The following is a 19856-nucleotide window of genomic DNA, read 5'->3' as shown; positions in this document are numbered from 1 at the left end:
TTACAGAAATACTCATCATAAACATTGATCTAAGATACAAGTGTTTAACATACGATTAAAGTTAAACTTCTCCTTAATGCAACCGCTGTGTCAGATTTCAAAAAGGCTTTACGGCAAAAGCACACCATGCGATTATGTTAGGTCAGCGCCTAGCCACAGAAAACCATACAACCATTTTCCAGCCAAGGAGAGGTGTCACAAAAGTCAGAAATAGCGTTAAAATTAATCACTTACCTTTGATGATCTTCATCGGATGGCACTCCCAGGTCTCCATGTTAGACAACAAATGTTTGTTTTGTTCGATAAAGTTCATCTTTATGTCCAAATACCTCCTTTTTGTTTGCGCGTTTAGTCCAGTAGTCCAAGTCCAGACGAAAAGTCAAAAAAGTTCCATTACAGTTTGTAGAAACATGTCAAACTATGTATAGAATCAATCTTTAGGATGTTTTTATCATAAATCTTCAATAATATTCCAACCGGACAATTCCTTTTTCTTTAGAAATGAAAGGGAACGGAGCTCGTCCTCACGGCTGCGCACGACTAAACTAAAGACTTTCAGCCAGACCACTGGTTCAAACAGCTCTTATTCGCTCCCCTTTCATAGTAGAAGCATGAAACAACATTCTAAAGACTGTTGAAATCTAGTGGAAGCCTTAGGAAGTGCAATCTGACCCCATAGACACAGTATATTTAAACTACAAACCTCAGATTTCACACTTCCTGGTTGGATTTTTCTCAGGTTTTCGCCTGCCATATGACGACTGTTATACTCACAGACATCATTCAAACAGTTTTAGAAACTTCAGAGTGTTTTCTATCCAAATATACTAATAATATGCATATCCTAGCCTCTGGGCCTGAGTAGCAGGCAGTTTACTCTGGGTACGCTTTTCATCCGGACGTGAAAATACTGCCCCCTACACCAGTGAAGTTAATGGAAAACATTCTAGTGCGAAGGAGATTAGGTGTGGGGTCCAGAAGGGGAGCATCCTTGACCCACTTCTCATCCTACTATACCTTAACGATATGAAATCAGAAAACGCTCATCATTTACTTTTGAATGTGGATGACTCTGCTCTACTGGTGTCCAATAAGAACAAAGCCTCAGTAGAAGAGATCCTTAGTGCAGAGTTATCCAATATCACTAAATGGCTTTCAGATAACAAACTTTTTCTGCATCTTGGAAAAACAGTTATTTAGTTCCAGAGTAAAGCTTGTAAGGTCCCCTGGTTTTAGTGTCAAAGTGGTCAATTTAGTGGTTACACCAAAAACCTCAGTCAGGTGTGAACTGGATAGGTACCTGACTGGTGAGACAATGGCCCTAAAGGTTTTAACAAAGAACCATAAATATTCATGACACGTAAACAGAGGTCACATAATATCAGGCAATAGCAAGCATCTTTTTAACTGTCTGTTTCAGATACAAGTTTGAGGTGTTTTATATTTTTTTACATTTATGCTTTGGTCACAAGTAGAAGTAAAGGACAAGTCAACAACATTATTTGGTTGTGAATGAACAGAATATTAACTTTTTTTAATTAGATTTTCATTGGACAGTTACAGTGTCCAATGAAACTTTAACTTTACTTTACTTTAAGTCTGTTACAGTGGCACCACATCTGTGTGAGATAAAACCATAGAGAGGTCATAAAAGAGGTCATAAAAGTAAAAGCTTGCACAAACTCTCTATTGAATTTCTATGATGTGTTTGCCGAATAATACGATTACCTACTAAATGCGTGACAATTCCTACTAACACAGCTGTTGATGACAAAAAGAACATCTTGATAAACTGGCAATATTGATAAATTATATGAACTTTGATTCTCAGATTACCTTATTTTCTTATCTAGACCAACATCAAAAACAAGGAAGTGGGGAATGTATTACTTCTGGCATTCATAAGAGCACACAGTGTACATTTTTAAAACTTTTGTTAAAGTGGTGTGTCGAACCTAAGTGTGCTTGCTTAGCAGCTTAGCTTCCTACCACCCAGGGTGTACAACAACTCGAACCAGGGCCCCATGGCCAGCCATAGCCTTTTGGGGGCCCTAAGCGAGATTTTAAGTTTTATTAAAAAATATATAATTTTTGTAGTTTTAAAACAAATTTCATACAATTCTCCTAATTTTGCCATGGGGCAGAGAGAACATTTTGCCATTTTAAAACTAATTTCATGCAGTTCTACTTATTTTGCCATGGGACTGAGAGACAATTTTGCAGTTTTAAAGCAAATTTTCTGCAATTCTACGTATTTTGCAATTAGTTGGAGGGAAAATCAAATCCGTTTTAAAGCTAATTTCATGCAATTCTACATTTTGCCAAGACTAATGCCATGTTCATATAATGTCTGAGTGAGACTGACAAAAAAAATCAATGGGGGAGGTCAGGGCCCCTGGGATCTCGGACATGATTAATACAAGGTTTTGATAGCTGGCTAGACTAACTACCTAGCAATCTAAAGAATGTTAGCTGACATGGGCTAATTCAGTAACTATCAGTGACTGACATAAGAAGTGGAAAACTGCCGATGCACTAGCTTATGCCGCTTATTGGCTTGGCCGGCACTGCAGGGCTCTCTACCTTGCAAACAGAAGTGACAGTCCGCTTGACAATGTCTTAAGCTAGCTAGCATTGCTGCACACCACTGCTTGCCCCATTCACAAACAGAGTTGTGTGGGTGTATACCAGTCATTATAAATTTAAAGTAAAGAGATGATTTTCTAGTCCAGCCAAAGGGAAAATGTTACGTTTTGGCAAAAGTATGAGCTCACACAATATCAAGAAATAGCAAGTATTTTTGAAACCGTCTGTTTCAGATACAAGTTTGAGGTGTGTTTTTTTTTCTCTTTCATTTATGCTTTGGTCTCAGGTACAAGTCAACAACATTATTTTGATGTGTGAACAGAATATGAGCTTCTAAAAATGTAATTTTAATTGAACAGTTACAGTGTCCAATTAAACGTTGCTTTATGTCTGTTAAAGTGGCACCACATCTGTGTGAGATAAAACTATAGAGAGGGAATAAAGTTCAAATCCGTGGCAGAAGCTGTCCACCAATTGTTAAAGGACCAGTGGAGTCAAAAACCTGCTTTCCCTGTGTTTTAAACATATTTCCACATTATGAGGTTGGAATAATAATGTGAAATTGTGAAAATTATGATAATGCCCTTTTAGTGTAAGAGCTGTTTAAAAAGACAGCTTGAAATTTCAGCATGTTTTGGTGGGGTGGAGTTTTGGCCTGCCTGGTGACATCACCAGTTGGTAAATGAGTTAATAGACCAATAAGAAAGAGAGTTCTCTGCCAATAAGAGCTAGTTTTTAGTTTTCCCCTCTCCACTCAGACCACTCCCAGACAGTCCTAGCAAAATTCTTGCTTGAAAAATTGCTCTTTGCTAAGAAGCTATTTTTGTTTATTTTTGACCATTTTAATTGAAAGCTATCACAGTAAGGTACTTACTTGTTACCCAGAAATGATTTGATATTGAGATAAAAACAGCTGCATTGGAACTTTAAAAGATTGCTCAAACTCTCTATAGAATTTCTATGATGTTTGCCCAATAATACCATTACCTACTAACTGTGTGAAAATGCTGATTAATACACCTGTTGACCTAGAAATTGGTTTGACCTAGAAAGTCAGATGGCAGAACATCCAACATCTTGATAAACTGGCAATGTTGATCAATCATATGAACTTTGATTCTCAGATGACTCTATTTTCTAATCTAGACCAATATCAAGGAAGTGGGGAATGTATGGGGTGGCAGATCGAATCCCCGAGCTGACAAGGTAAAAATCTGTAGTTCTGCCCCTGAACAAGCCAGTTAACCCACTGTTCCTAGGCCGTCATTGAAAATAAGAATTTGTTCTTAACTGCCTAGTTAAATAAAGATAAAATAAAAATAAAATTGTCTGGCTGGCATTCATAAGAGCACACAGGTAGTCCCTCCCATTTTCAGTCCATTTTCTAAATTAGAAATAGGAATATTCTTTGAGGATGTGTCCATAACATTGGTGCTTACTCCAACTGAAACTACAAAATGTAACTGCAGACATGCAGACATGGCTTCTGATGATCTTCACGTGCTGCTATGCTGTGCCACAAGGTAAGACTGAAATCCTGTAGATGGCCCAAAATACTATTATGAATTGTTGAATAATTACGTGTTTCAGTAGTACTTACTTACTATACTACTAGGGTTGCAAAATTCCCTGTAATTTTCCAAAGTTCTGGGAATTTTCAGACACAAAATTGTGAAAGTTACCAGGAATATTTCCTCCCTTTGCAACTCTAATAACGAATATGATTCTAATTGTAACAGACATGTCAGAGAAGGAAATAATTTCCCCAGTGGAGTCAAACACCGCCTTTGTCAAGACATGAACAAAATCTTTTTTTGCTGTGACTGTCTGCGTTTGATTTTTCACCGACTACCAGACGAAGGAGCAGACCATTTCCTCGTTGGCCACGCCTTCTCATGCTGATGGTTTTGTCATCTTCAGGGGAGATGGGAGAAATGACAGGGTGTACATTGGGAACCAAGGTATCTATTTCTGGGGATTGCCAGACAAAAGGAACGAGTGGAACTCTGTGGGACGTGGGATGCCAGTACAGGACTGACTCAACTGTGGGTGAATGGAAAGCCAAGTTCGAGGAAAACTCTCCAAGCCGGTGGCTCCATCTCTGGTACTCCGAGTATTATTTTAGGTCAGGACCAAGATACATACGTTGGTGGGTTTAATGTGTATGACTCCTTTTACGGACATGAGACCGATGTCCACATGTGGGACAGAGTGCTCTCCCCTTGTGAGATTCAAAGCTACATGAAGGGAGAGGTCTTATCTCCAGGGAATGTGGTAAAATGGAACGCAGTAGAATACACAAGACATGGCTATGTGGTTGTTGACAGGAAGCAGAACCTGATCTGTTAAAAATGTACCTGACACACTTACTATTAAACAAATACATTATTTTGGTTTTATTTTATTTTGTTGCTAATCATAAAGTATCAACGTGTCTGTTCGGGATATAGTGATCTATTCAAAACCACATCAATTGAAGTAGGCTACTTGTAATGATGACTGTAATACTGTTCTATTACAGTGCAATCTTCCAGCAGAGGCAGTAATGAGCCACAGCCTCAGTTACTGTTGGGCAGGGATCAACAACTGCCCTACAGTAAATCTTGGGCTGATTTTTCTTGACAGGGGGGGGGGGGGGGGGGGGGGATGGTATAATTACAAATAATTTATAGACTGCAATTTGACCACAAGAATCACAAACAGATGCTTACATTTCAAACCATGCTTACATTTGTATACAATCATGTGTCTATAATGCGTGGGAATAGTTCGGAACAGATTTCCAAAATTAAAATCACTTGGAGCTGATTTCCTGGTGTTTTTACAGTCTTTTATGTCCAACAATAAAATTAAAACAAGAAAAGTTTCCCCAGTTGGGGAACCCTGCTGTAGTGGTTTGTATCAATGATGTATTAAAACACTAGATTGCTATTTATCTGTATTGGCCATTGATAGACTTTGAAGCCACTGTCCACCATATTGGTACTTCTCGGAAAGAGCAGTCCTCCATAGGAATAAATGGAATGCTATATTATTTCAATTTAATGTTTCAAGGGCAAAATTACATATATTTAAGTATTTATTTGTTGTAAAGGTGAACAGTAACATTCATACTCTCTAAGAATTGTACTTTAAGGAAACATTTTTTTGTGGTTGTTTTGTTTGTTCATATAATACAATTTAAAAGTATGTATTAAGGTGTCTGTAATATAATATGCTTGACAAAAAAAAGACTTCCTTTTTACACTGGTGGAGGGGTACAAAAATGGTGACGCAGTGACTTCAAAACAGCGCCACCCATCAGTCATCTAGTGTTTATATGCACCATTGGTTTGTATGTGTGCTACAGCAGATGGAAGTTATGGTTCCCTGTGTGGAGGCCACGTCAAGCAGTGTTTGGAATAAGGAACCTAAAAAGGACATAGCTGTGCCTGTCCACTTATAATTGTTGTTATCACATAATGACAAATTACTTTCTCATATAAATAAAAATCTTAATAATAAATACAATGAAATGTATAACCACGTCTTTATTAAATAGTTTGTGTTTCCATGACAGCCTCATTTTTGACACCACAGTAAAGCAGACAGGGATTCTGGGCTCTGCACTCTAATCACACAGAAGACTTCAGCAACGAATGTCTGTGAAACTCAAAGTGGAAGAATATGCCATTCTAGAACTTGGTTTGTACATCTTTTAGGAAATCCTCTGAAGTTTTGACCTATTTGTTGTTCTGGAATTACTTGTTCTGTATCACCTTTCCTCCAGAAAGGGCAGGTATAGAAGAGAGTATGTTGATGGGCATGGACATTTTAGGCATCGCCCAGGGAGATAGGATTTATCATGACCATTGTGGTCTGCACACTCCCCACTTGGATAGAGACAACCATAGGAGACAACCTTTTCATCTAGGAGGGCCTGTGGATGAGATGTGTGACCAAGAGCACAGGCCAGATGCAGTGTAAGGTCTACGACTCCATGCTGGCCTTACCTCAGGACCTGCAGGCCTCCAGAGCCCTGACGATCATCCCCATCATGTCGGGGGTTCTGGGGGTGATGCTGCTCATCAGGGTCAAGTGCACCAACCACATCAAGAGTCAAAAGTCCAAGGCCATAGTGATTCTAACTGGAACTTTCTTTCTCATCCCTTTCTCCTGGATAGCCAGAAACATCATCTGAAACTCATTGATTGCCCAGAGGAGTGAGCTGAGGGCTTTACATCAGGTGGGGGGCCTCATCCTTGCTCCTGACCAGGGGGACCTTACTGTACAGAACTGTCTACCCCTCCAATATCTCCTAAAGCCCCACTGAAGCAGGAGTTGGATGGAGTTTGTGGTCAACACCCCGGGAGTGGCAGGGTGGATGATCTCCCTAGTGACCTTTGCTTTGTCCTTACGGGTAATTATTCTGTTTCCCCATTACAGTAGTAGCTTTGGCCATCACCTCCATCTCAAGCATCATTGGAACTCTGGGGGTGTTGGGGTCCATTGTCAGGGCCAAGTGCACTGAATACCTCAAGTGGAATTTGTCCAAAGACAGGGTGACGGTCATTGGCGGAACATTTCTCATCATGGCCTGTAACGTTCATCTGATCTTTGTCTTCTTGGTTGCCCTTGATGTAAACTCAAAATCATGCATGAATGGTGAATGGTGTTTTTTCTGAATGCAATAGGTGGGCCCCTGCCCTGCTGCTGATAGTAGTGACCATACTCCTGGTTAGAGCAGAACAAGCCGGACTCTGTTACTCACTCATCCTCTAACAGCTCTGTCATTTCTTGTTTATTTGGGGAGTTTCCTCCATATTCCTTGCACCCATCTTATTCCTTCATACACTTGTAAAAACCAAAAGAGTAGGGGCTAGAAAAAGATCCTTGGCTTTCCTGTGGGTGTGATGTGAGACATGGTCTGGGAAGTTCCTGAGGAGACTGCAATGGAGATATATTCAGACATGGGTGAAGAAATTTCTAATATTTCAGCTGTGCTTGATTGAGCTTGCCCTTTATAATGAAACCAATTGAAAAGTCTGTAATTATTTACGGAAATTTATATTTTAAACTTGATGCAAACAACACATACATGTTTATCTCAAGAAACCATTTATTCTCTAAATGTTGTCTTATTTACTTGTCAACTGATTTATTGACAAATGAATAGATCAATGGCAAATAAATACAGTTTAATCAAAATCACATGCAAAGGTTCTGTGGTATGTTTTAGGGTGGATGGAGAAATGGAAAACCTAATCAGTTGCACAACTGAATGTGTTCAACACAACCCATCTGAATCAGAGAGGTGCGGGGGGGGGGCTGCCTTAATCAACGTCAATGGCGCAGTTGTTGTTGGGGGTTATTGCCTTGCTCAAAGGCAGAAAGGCAAAAATTCTAACCAACATTTCGGATACTTGCCCAACGCTCTTAACCGCTAGGATTCCGCATTCAGTTAGGTCTGCCAATTCTCCTGTTGATAAACTCATTGGTCAGATGTGCCTTAACAGGAATGAATCATTTATGGTTTGGTGACCACATGATGGCGATGGTGTATAGCCGGAGAGAATAGTCATGACTGTATTATTACAGTCTCTCTCACTCACTTTCAATCTCGGCTCAGTGGTCAGAGAAAGAATCGCACAAATGCATACGTGCAGATACACACACATACCCCACACACGCTGTAATGACGAGACGATACAGCCGCAGACTCAAACTGCACTTACAAAATCAGCCTTTTTATTCAAAACTAAACTTCAGAGCTGCAAGGTCGCTGCAAGGCTAATAAGTAGGTGTCAGTTTTTGGTTTTTAAGACAACGGTGATATTACGCCTGCAACAATAGACAGATCTCTGTTCGCAGGGTAGGATGCTCCTGTAACGGACACAGGGCCGTGTTCATAAGGGCACGCAAGGAACCTTTTTAAAATGCTTTGCGACGGAGAACGAGCATGTCAGTTTCAGTCCATTTCCTTCTGTTTGGTGCCTAATGAACAGGACCCAGTTACCATGCAATGGCTGCCAGGACACAGAACAGCACCGCAATCAACATACGCCTGCAATGTGAAAATCACTACAGCCCGTTTGCACAAACGTGAAAACTTCTGTCGTGTTCGAGTCAGTGCAGCTTAAGCTATTAATAGCCTTTTCACTCTACTAAGCCAAACCATACTGTACTGTTCTGGCGTGGTTAGGCATCATCCTCATTTACTAGAACCGTGCTGCAAAGGATCATGTGAAAAGAAAGTATCCAAATCAGCACAGTATGGTTTGAGTCGGCCTTATAGTGTGCATCAGGCAATAGCCGGACAGTGTGTCACAACCTCCTGTCGAGGGACATCATACACAGTCTTCTGTACCTTTTTTTCTTTTTTAACAGTGAGAGATCCATCCGATGGAGACCATGACAACCTGTCTGACAGATAAGCACATATGGGTACCCTTCTTACATCACCCCAAAATTCACAAGAATACAATTTCTTTGCATTCGTCTCCCTCCATACATATTTTTTCTCTCCAAAAGCTAATTTTTACACTGGCATTCTACACATTCTACAAAGGCAAAAAATCAAAGCAACAAGCAAAAACAGAAACTTGGGAAATAATGATGAGTCCTTGCAGTGCAATGACATCACATTCAGGGTCTCTGTGTGTGTGTTGTGTGTGTGTCAACTTTGGATATGAAGTGTAAAGAAAGCGGACTAGTCCGAGTTGGTTTCTTTCGTCTCTCTCCTCTTCATCCCACCATCCTTCTTCCTTCCTTCCCTCCCTCCCTCCATCCATCCCTCTTTCCGAATCTGTCCACAGCAGCAGCAGGTGATGGCAGTGGCGCCTCAGGACCAACCGCTTCTCTCATATTAGCTCAGATTCGACGGCTTGTTCAATTCTACCTTTACTCCCTTTTCTCCTGCACCTATAGGACAGAATAGAGAAGGAGGGAGAGCGGGGAGTTATATTTTATTCAACAAGTTAAGAACAAATTCTTATTTTATTCATTTCTATTCAACCAGTTAAGAACAAAATTCTTATTTCCAATGACTTCCTATAAATTCTTACTTCGTATGATGATCACTATGGTCCTGTAGTCATAAAGAATTAGTCTCACAGTGCTGATCTAGGATCATTTTATCTTATTTATTATGATCCAAAAGGAAAAACTGATCCTAGATCAGCACTCCTACTTTGAGATGTTTTATGAATACGTGCCCAGGACTCCATCTTACTTGTTAGGTATTTCTCCTTGGCCCGAGCTCGTTCATCGGCATCAAAATACCACACTGTTATGGCATACCTGGACAGCAAGTGAGACAACGAAAAAGAGAGGTCAACTAACATACAATTATTCACATAATAGGTATACATACTAACGCTACCCAACCATTTGTCATGGTCCAACTATTCTAACAGTATTGAGCATTTTCAAATATATTAAAGCTGGATAGTGTTGGTGGTGTTGCTTAATGTGGTAACACTTTACAATAATGTCTGTTCATAGATCAAGGCATGCATTAACCTAATGTAAACTATGTCACAATTCACGCTTCAACCAAGTTCTCAAAATGGCCTGACGGATGCTTTACTTAAATGACATTACAATAAGCAACACAAAACAGGAGGTGTGGGATTGTGATGGAAGACAAGCAGACAACCCTGGGTCGAAGGTCAGGAGTATGACATTTTCTCTGCGGTCAAAAGGTCAGAGGTCAAGCTAAGAGATCACCCTACCTGGTGTGGTATGCCGGCTGCACCTCATGGGGGTTCCGCCGGTCCGACCAGAAGAAGAGCAGGCGGTCGAACTTAGGTTCGATGTCGGCGAACTGTGCCTTGGCCTCTGGGAAAATCCTCAGGATTCCTCCGTGTTCCTGCGAGACAAAACAAGTCATGTGTGACATCAATAAATTATCCAAACTTATCCAATAATTAATTAATTCAGAAATTAATAAAATTGTATTCCCCCATTTCAATTTGTCAAAGAACATATCCCCTCATAAAACAGCAAAAGGTGCGAATAGAAAGAAATCATAAGGAATAAGAACCTTTAAAAACACCTTTAAGAACACCTACCGTTCTGGGCATTGAAACATTACTTTTTTCAAAATGCCATGCTGCAGCACGGTACATTGTTAATATGACAATCTTCCGCAGGGAAACCAAGCACCAAGTTTCATTAGCAATTGCAAATATCATCGAACAATAACCTTTGTAATTCAATAGATTTAAATATATATATTTGCAGGCCAGTCAAAGGGCCTTCCCCAAACTGTTGCCACAAAGTTGGAAGCACAGAATCGTCTGCTGTAGCATACAGATACTGTAGCGTTCTCCTGGCATAAGACAAACCCAGATTCGTCTGTTGGACAGCCAGATGGTGAAGCGTGATTCATCACTCCAGAGAATGCGTTTCCACTGCTCCAGAGTCCAATGGCGGCGAGCTTTACACCACTTCAGCTGACGCTTGGCATTGCGCATGGTGATCTTCAGCTGCTCGACCATGGAAACCCATTTCATTAAGCTCCCGACAAACAGGTCTTGTGCTGACATTTCTTCCAGAGGCAGTCTGGAACTCTGTAGTGAGTGTTGCAACTGAGGGCAGGCGTTTGTTACGCGCTACACGCTTCAGCACTCGGCTGTCCGTCCTGTGAGCTTGTGTGGCCTACCACCTGGCGGCTGAGCCTATGTTGCTCCTAGATGTTTCAACTTCACAATAACAGCACTTACAGTTGACCGGGACAGCTCTAGCAGGGCAGAAATTTGACAAACTGACTTGTTGGAAGGGTGGCATCCTATGACGGTGCCAGGTTGAAAGTCACTGATGGAGATTGCATGTCTGTGTGCTTGATTTTATACACCTGTCAGCAACGGGTGTAGCTGAAATCCACTAATTTGAAGGGGTGTCCACATACTTCGGTCCATGTAGTGTATGACGTGACCCTGACTGTGCAGAAAAAAAGTGATATGAGGTTCGTGAGCGAAACAGTGTTGCATTTTGGTTCAAACCATTTGTACCAGATTCACCTTCAGTTGTGGCTAAATTATCCGCTTGTCGGCAAATAGCGGGGAGGAATGAGGAAGTAAACTCAGCAAAAAAAGAAATGTCCTCTCACTGTCAACTGCGTTTATTTTCAGCAAACTTAACGTGTAAATATTTTTATGAACATAACATGATTCAACAACTGAGACATAAACTGAACAAGTTCCACAGACAAGGTGACTAACAGAAATGGAATAATGTGTCCCTGAACAAAGGGGGGGGGGGGGTCAAAATCCAAAGTTACAGTCAGTACCTGGTGTGGCCACCAGCTGCATTAAGTACTGCACTGCATCTCCTCCTCACGGACTGCACCAGATTTGCCAGTTCTTGCTGTGAGATGTCACCCCACTCTTCTACCAAGGCACCTGCAAGCTCCCGGACATTTCTGGAGCAGTATGACTGGTGGCATTGTCATGCTAGAGGGTCATGTCAGGATGAGCCTGCAGGAAGGGTACCACATGAGGGAGGAGGATGTCTTCCCTGTAATGCACAGTGTTGAGATTGCCTGCAATGACAACAAGCTCAGTCTGATGATGCTGTGACCCACCACGCCAGACCATGACGGACCCTCCACCTCCAAATCGATCCCGCTCCTGAGTACAAGCCTCGGTGTAACGCTCATTCCTTCGACGATAAACGCGAATCCGACCATCACCCCTGGTGAGACTCGTCAGTGAAGAGCACTTTTTGCCAGTCCTGTCTGGTCCAGCGACGGTGGGTTTGTGCCCATAGGCGACGTTATTGCCGGTGATGTCTGGTGAGGACCTGCCTTCCAACAGGCCTACAAGCCCTCAGTCCAGCCTCTCTCAGCCAATTGCTCTCTCTCAGCCTATTGCAGAAAGTCTGAGCACTGATGGAGGGATTGTGGAGGGATTGTGCGTTCCTGGTGTAACTCGGGCAGTTGTTGTTGCCATCCTGTACCTGTCCTGCAGGTGTGATGTTCGGATGTACCGATCCTGTGCAGGTGTTGTTACACATGGTCTGCCACTGCGAGGAGGATCAGCTGTCTGTCCTGTCTCCCTATAGCGCTGTCTTAAGCGTCTCACAGTACGGACATTGTAATTTATTGCCCTGTCCACATCTGCAGTCCTCATGCCTCCTTGCAGCATGCCTAAGGCAAGTTCATGCAGATGAGCAGTGACCCTGGGCTTCTTTCTTTTGGTGTTTTTCAGAGTCAGTAGAAAGGCCTCTTTAGTGTCCTAAGTTTTCATAACTGTGACAGTAATTGACCTACTGTCTGTAACCTGTTAGTGTCTTAACAACCGTTCCACAGGTGCATGTTCATTAATTGTTTATGGTTCATTGAACAAGCATGGGAAAAAGTGTTTAAACCCTTTACAATGAAGATCAATGAAGTTATTTGGATTTTTACAAATTATCTTTGAAAGACAGGGTCCTGAAAAAGGGACGTATCTTTTTTTGCTGAGTTTATGTGTCTGTTGCTATTTACTCTATGCAGATAAATGTGGTTCGGTGTACACACATGACATGGAAAACAAACATCACGTCCACGGATAAAGCTGTTACCACGTGTAGCGTTTTCTGGGATTTGGCTCAGTGTGAGTTAAGAGGAAAATGAGCAACACCAAAGCAACAAACACAATGACACACAGGCCAAAATACACATTATAAACTGGGTGGTTCGAGCCCTGAATGCTGATTGGCTGACAGCCGTGGTATATCAGCCCGTATACCACAGGTATGACAAAACATTTATTTTTACTGCTCTAATTACATTGGTAATCAGTTTATAATAGCAAAAAGGCACCTCGGGGGCTTGTGATATATGGGGCGACAGGTAACCTAGTGGTTAGAGCGATGGCCCAGTAACCGAAAGGTTGCTGGATCGAATCCCTAAGCCGACAAGGTAAAAATCTGTCGTTCTGCCCCCGAACAAGACAGTTAACCCACTGTTCCCCAGTAGCCCGTCATTGTAAATAAGATTTTGTTCTTAACTGACTTGCCTATTTAAATAAAAATATGGCTATGGGCTGTGTCCAGGCACTCCGTGTTGCGTTGTGCTTAATAACAGCCCTTATCTGTGGTATATTGGCCATGTATCACACATCCCAACACATACAAATAAATGCATGCAAACACACATAGGTGCACACGCATCCCTACACACACACCCCTTGAAACACGCAGGATAGAAATGTTAAGGGTGGGAAAATGTTAAAAGGAGAATGGCTTTTTCCTGTGGGTTAACCTGGTGCTAAACATAGCTATGAGGAATCTGCACGGCGTGATTTACATAACTTATGAATGGAGGTTTGCTTGGGGGCCGGTGTGTGACAGGTATGTGTGAGGGGTGTGTGTGTGTGTGTTTGCGTGTGACTGCGTGGGGTCCGGTGTGTGTGTGTGCAGTGTGTGAAGAAGACATGAGAGCGGGGTCTGTTGACCTTCAAACATGCACGTTTCCCCAAGCTTCTCTGGGGGATCAAGTTAACTGTTCGCCTCCTAAGGGGGGCTGGGGAATAATGAGTAACTAGTGGGTATGAGAGAGTAGTAACTTGGTCTTAACCCTACATCATAAGTATAAAATAACTAAAAGGGAAGGTATTGCTATTTGGAGTGATTTTAGTGGCAACAGAAATTTTATCTGATCTCAATCATTTTGAAATGATTCAAAATGATTTAATTCAGATTCTATTTCTGTCAGCTCTAATATCACTCCATAGTGCCATGTGGATACACTTAAAAAGCCAAATGATACCTCGTACTTACATGATTGAAAATCAGTTAAACAGTACCTTAATCACTTTTAGTTGACTTTATGTGCTAATAGATTGGCTAAGCAAATACTCTTTCTATTCAGAGATTGGCCATTTCATTGTGTAGGTATTTGTAAATAAGTGCCATGTACTATCTTGGTACCACAACTTGTGTCCTCTCCTTCCTTCATAGTAAATCACAGCTATGCCTCCAATTTTGTTACCCACTATGAGCTTATAAAGTTAACTGAAAAAATGTGGAAATACCGTTTAACTTATTTTTTATATGTACGAGGTAACAATCGGTCTACAACATGGTTTCTACAAGAACCAACACCGAATCGAGCTCTTTGAGGGTGTTTTCACAGTCCTCTTTAAAGTGAACTCTTGGGTAAAAAAAGAGAGAAGGTAATTACCTCAGTTCTCTTTGTATTCACACTGCCCCTGCCTTTAAAATGAGGACTCAACTATTTTGCCAGTTCACTTCACCTATTCTGTGATCCGAGTCCTCTTTGCATTCAAATTGAAATGTTTCGAAAGGAACCAAGACATTTTTCTAACATTCACTCAATGCACTCAGGATTTTTACAAAGTGCAAGACAAGCCATTCCATCAGTTATCGGACAGCGAGACATACCTACTTATATTTTGGAAGCTAATTAGATTGCATTTAGTTAAAAGATTTCAGACAATCATTTTTATCAGAAGGTCCTATTAACACGTGCCTTCAGAAAGTATTCACACCCCTTGACATTTTCCACATTTTGTTGTGTTACAAAGGGGGATTAAAACGGATTTGATTGTAATTTTGTGTCAACGACCTACACAAAAGGCTTTCTGGGTAAGTCTCTAAGAGCTTTCCACAATTGGATTGTGCAACATTTTGGATTCAGGACAAAAAGTTTGTTGCAAACAGGATGCATTTTTCAAATATATTTGTATTCTGTACAGCTTGTCTTCTTTTCACGCTGTCAATTAGGTTAGTAATGTGGAGTAACTACAATGTTGTTGATCCATCCTCAGTTTTCTTCTATCACAGACATTAAACTTGAACTGTTTTAAAGTCACCATTGGCCTCATTGATACACCATCCAAAGTGGAATTAATAACTTCACCATGCTCAAAAGGATATTTTTACCCATCTACCTATAGGTGCCCTTCGTCGCAAGGCATTGGAAAACCTTGGTCTTTGTGGTTGAATCTGTGTTTGAAATTCTACTGAAGGGACGTTACAGATAATTGTATGTGTGGGGTATAGAGATGAGGTATTCATTCAAAAATCATGTTATTAAACACTGGGGTTGAAAACTTATTGACTCGCATTTCAGCTTTTAATTTTTTATCCATTTGCGAAAATTTTGACAAAACAATTCCACTTTGACATAATGGGCTATTGTGTGTTGGCCAGGGATAAAATACTTTCTGAAGGCAATGTAAATATTATTAGTAACAAAGTAAATAGCGGAAGAATAACTGCAGATTAAATAATGCTGTAATTGAAAATGTACACCCAATGTAGGCTACTGCTCCCTTAAGAGCTAGAATTGATTTTGTACCCTGTTGTGATTCTCACCAAATATGTTGCTGAATAAACAGCTTCTGAAGCTCCCTTAGCCTATAGATCACATATTGCAAACAACTAACCTTAACTAAAATGTCCACACATATTTTTGAATTTCTGTGTATCCTTGACAATAGCTAATCAATATAACAACAAACAGCACTTTTTTTTTGGCGAACCTGCACATCATCGCTCTTTTGTTTTGTGGCACCAATGTGAGGGGTTATGTCAGGGGAAACCCGTGTTGCAGTAGCCTAGTGTGGTGCAAGAATAATGACAAGCGAACCTCAGGAGCTTAAATTGCCCTAAAAAAGGGAACCGGAATTCAAGCAACCTCTCGAGATCACGTGGTGGGAGAGAAATAATATTTTCAACATGTATTCATTGAAATTAAAAAATATATTTTTTTTTACATCAATAACTCCCAATAGGATTCAATGGAGAAACCGGTGTTTGTGAGTTCGATTCCCCCTGCAAACTTTTTTTCCTCCCCGAAAATACTATCCACTGCTGCTCCTCAACAGTGCCAGAAGAGCTGTGCTTAGGCCTACATAATGTCTATATTACTGTAGCAACAGGGTTAGGGTCACGGCGCCCTGTGCATCTTTGCTGCAGCGCTCCTAACTTGGTGCAACACACATGCGGCCATGTTGCTGTGTCTTCCTGTTGGGAGCAGGGAAGATATGTAGCAGCATGCAAATGTAATCCGGCCCCCATGAAGGTCATTATCATAGAATTATAGATATACAAAAATGATTTATCAATATCAAAAAATATTTTTAAATGATATCAATAATAAAAATTAAAAAATCATATCAATAATAAAAATATAGATATTTTTTAAGATAAATCTTTTTATATTAATAAATCGTTTTTGGGGATATAAAATATAAAAAATTAAATGAATTGATATAAGAACTTAAATTATTGATATAAAGGAAGACAATTATTGATATAAAAATGTAATGTATTTATGATGAAACATCTTTCCATATGGGGGCTCTTTTGAGGGGTCTGAGTTCCTTTGGAGTGTTCACACTGCACACAAAAAATTCTGCGAAAATTGTCTGAAAGGGACCAAGTGTGGAAACACCCTGAGTATCTGCACGGTGTAAATGGCACCAAACACACATATTTATAATTCATCCTGCAGTCCCAATTTGTCTTCTGGGCTTACCCAGGCCTCCTTTTAGAAACGTGATCTGTTAATCAATCTGTTAATAAACCCATAGTGTAGATCAGTGTTTCTTAAGCCTGGTTGTGGGGACCCAAAGGGTTGGACATTTTTGCTTTGCCGTAGCACTACACAAGTCATTCCACTAATCAACTCATCCTCAAACCTTTGATTAGTGGATTTGTGTAGTGCTAGGGCAAAAACTAAAATGTGCACCCCTTTGGGTCCCAAGGACCAAGATTAACACTGTTGTAGATGGCACAGACCAAGTCTTGGTGTAATCTAACATCCTATTATGTGCTCTGAAATATACTGAACAAAAATATAATTGCAACATGTAAAGTGTTGGTCCCATGTTTCATGAGCAGAAATAAAATATCCCCGAAATCGTCCACACGCACAGGAATATTATTTATCTCACATTTTGGCACACATCACTGAAGCTGGAGACTCATATCTCCCTCACTAGCTTTAAGCACCAGCTGTCAGAGCAGCTCACAGATCACTGCACCTGTACATAGCCAATCTGTAAATAGCCCATCCAACTACCTCATCACCATATTGTCATTATTTTATTTATTTTGCTCCTTTGCAACCCAGTACCGCTACTTGCACACTCATCTTCTGCACATCTATCACCCCAGTGTTAAATTTGCCATACTGTAATAATTTCGCCACAATGGCCTATTTATTGCCTCACCCCCCTTATCCAACCTCATTTGCACATTTGTATATAGACTTTCTCTATTGTGTTATTGACTGGATGTTTGTTTATTCCATGTGTAACTCTGTGTTGTTGTTTGTGTCGCACTGCTTTGCTTTATCTTGGCCAGGTCGCAGATGTAAATGAGAACTTGTTCTCAACTAGCCTACCTGGTTAAATAAAGGTGAAATAAAAATAAAAAAATAAAAATTGAGGTTCTTGTCTCTCATCATTATTGAATCTTTGCTAGCTAGCTACATGCCAATGATTTGTTTAGCACAGCAATGTCGAATGAATGTAATTATTGAGAAAAGAACTAACGACCAGCCCGCTTGGGTAGCAATTTCAGAATGCAAAAACAAATTTACTTCTTAAAATTATATTTTTAAGGAAAAATATTTGTGTAAATGTGTTGGCAAAAGTTTTTAAAAGCAATGACTCCCTCATACCCGGGAATTATCGTGTGACAACTCCCTCCATGGGCTGTATCCCGGCCCTTGGCTTCGCCTAGGGTCTCAGAACAACCCTTGTTGGGAGCTGTCAGACAATAATTCCCGGGTTCTCAGGCATTATTGCTTAAATATTTCCCAACCCCTGGTCCTCGAGTACAGCACACATTTTTGTTGTAGCCCCAGACAAACGCACCTGATTCAACTAATTGAGGGCTTGATGATTAGTTGACAAGTTGAATCAGGTGTGCTTGTCTGGGGGTACTGGATGAGTGGAAGTGGGAAACACTGATGATGCATCAACTTCTCCAGCATTCCTCAAACTATTCCACGGAGACCTCCAACCATTCCGTATATGTGATATTCCAGAGCTAGCATGTCTGATTCAATTAATCCTCAAGCCCTTGATTAGGTGAATCAGGTGTGCTGGTTCAGGGCTACAACAAAATGTCCGGGATGTCCGATGGTGAGGCATTTGCAAGTTTAGGGTCGTGCTCAGTAGGGCACACCATAGGGAAATTACACAACAGTAAATTAAAATCTGTCTTTATTGGAAAAGTTTAGGTAGTTCCTGTTGTTTCACTCTGTTTTCTCCTTACTGAACATGACCCAGGTAAGATCTCTTAAGTGGTCCTAATTTAATAATTAGCTGCTAATCTTATACCAGGCCTGTAGGGCAGTGAGACTGACAGCTTCTCTTCTGTCGAGTCTTACAAGGACCTAGGCTGCAGCCCTACTATATGACCCCACTAGTGGACTCCAAACTGATAACTCACGTGAATTCACGTGAATTCTTTCAGATCTGAGAGGAGGGTCAGCAAAGGTAAGGGGGAAAGAGCAGGGAGGGAGCTATCGTATTAGAATTAAGGCCCACAACGTCAGAGTGGGAGAGTGAGAGGACCTGCCTGCCTGTCATCCCCATTCCAGCATAGTTTCCACCTGCAATCACAATGTTCTAGTGGTAGCCCTGGGGTTTGTTCTAGAAGTTACTGCCACCCCCTTTGGTGCATGAATGTCTGTGTCTGTGTGGGATTGTGTGTATTATTTGTGCAATTGAGATAAATGTAATAGCAGTGAGTGCCCACATTAGCTGTAAATTATGCAGACTGTGTCCATTACATGTTTTCCATCCCAACAGGACTCCATAGTCAGCCATGTCAGAAATGGCTTTTGTCATCACTTGTCACACCGTAGCATGTATGGTTGTCATATTAGAACAGCTTCAGATTCACAAGGTGTTGGTATCCCTCTGATTTGTCTATCAGAGACTGTCCTAATACGGGCGCCATACATACGGTACGGAGTCAGTTACCTGACGACTCAACCGGAATTCTTCCGCTGCTCTATCGTTTGCTACATACTTCAGTCAGACTGCCGTCGCTGAAGTCGTCTGCGGCGACGTCAAAATGAGGGGCGCTTCACAAAACAAAGTCATCAGATCATCTCTAACCAATCAGAGTTTCAAAGCCAATGATACATTTTCAAAACGACGCTTTGCCAACGTGTGTTCTGGCTCTGTCCCAACCCATTATGGTTTCTGGAGCAAGGAGTTTGGGTAGCCAGGCAATGGAGTCAGTGTACAGTATGTATGGGATTAATCCATAGCGTGTCAGTACCTGTTTAGACACCCCCCTTTCCCCTTTATCGGAAC

General features: G+C 41.0%; 1 protein-coding gene and 1 pseudogene across 1 annotated transcript in view; one reads left to right on the top strand and one right to left on the bottom strand.

Annotated features, from left to right (window-relative positions):
• The first annotated feature begins 6378 nt into the window (after positions 1-6378).
• LOC120022518 lies at positions 6379-6887 on the top strand (annotated as a pseudogene).
• Positions 6888-8285: 1398 nt separating this feature from the next.
• LOC120065243 (egl nine homolog 1-like) overlaps positions 8286-19856 on the bottom strand; it is a 39935-nt gene continuing 28364 nt past the window's right edge. Inside the window, exons 3-5 of the mRNA XM_039016065.1 lie at positions 10299-10435; positions 9797-9864; positions 8286-9486 (exon numbers count right to left, since the gene is read on the bottom strand). Coding sequence (XP_038871993.1) covers positions 9431-9486; positions 9797-9864; positions 10299-10435 — 261 coding nt within the window. The 3' untranslated portion in view covers positions 8286-9430. The remainder of the gene's footprint in view (positions 9487-9796; positions 9865-10298; positions 10436-19856) is intronic.

This window comes from Salvelinus namaycush, chromosome 2 (assembly GCF_016432855.1).
Source record: "Salvelinus namaycush isolate Seneca chromosome 2, SaNama_1.0, whole genome shotgun sequence".
NCBI lineage: Eukaryota > Metazoa > Chordata > Actinopteri > Salmoniformes > Salmonidae > Salvelinus > Salvelinus namaycush.
This window is presented reverse-complemented; position numbering and strand designations above follow the sequence as displayed.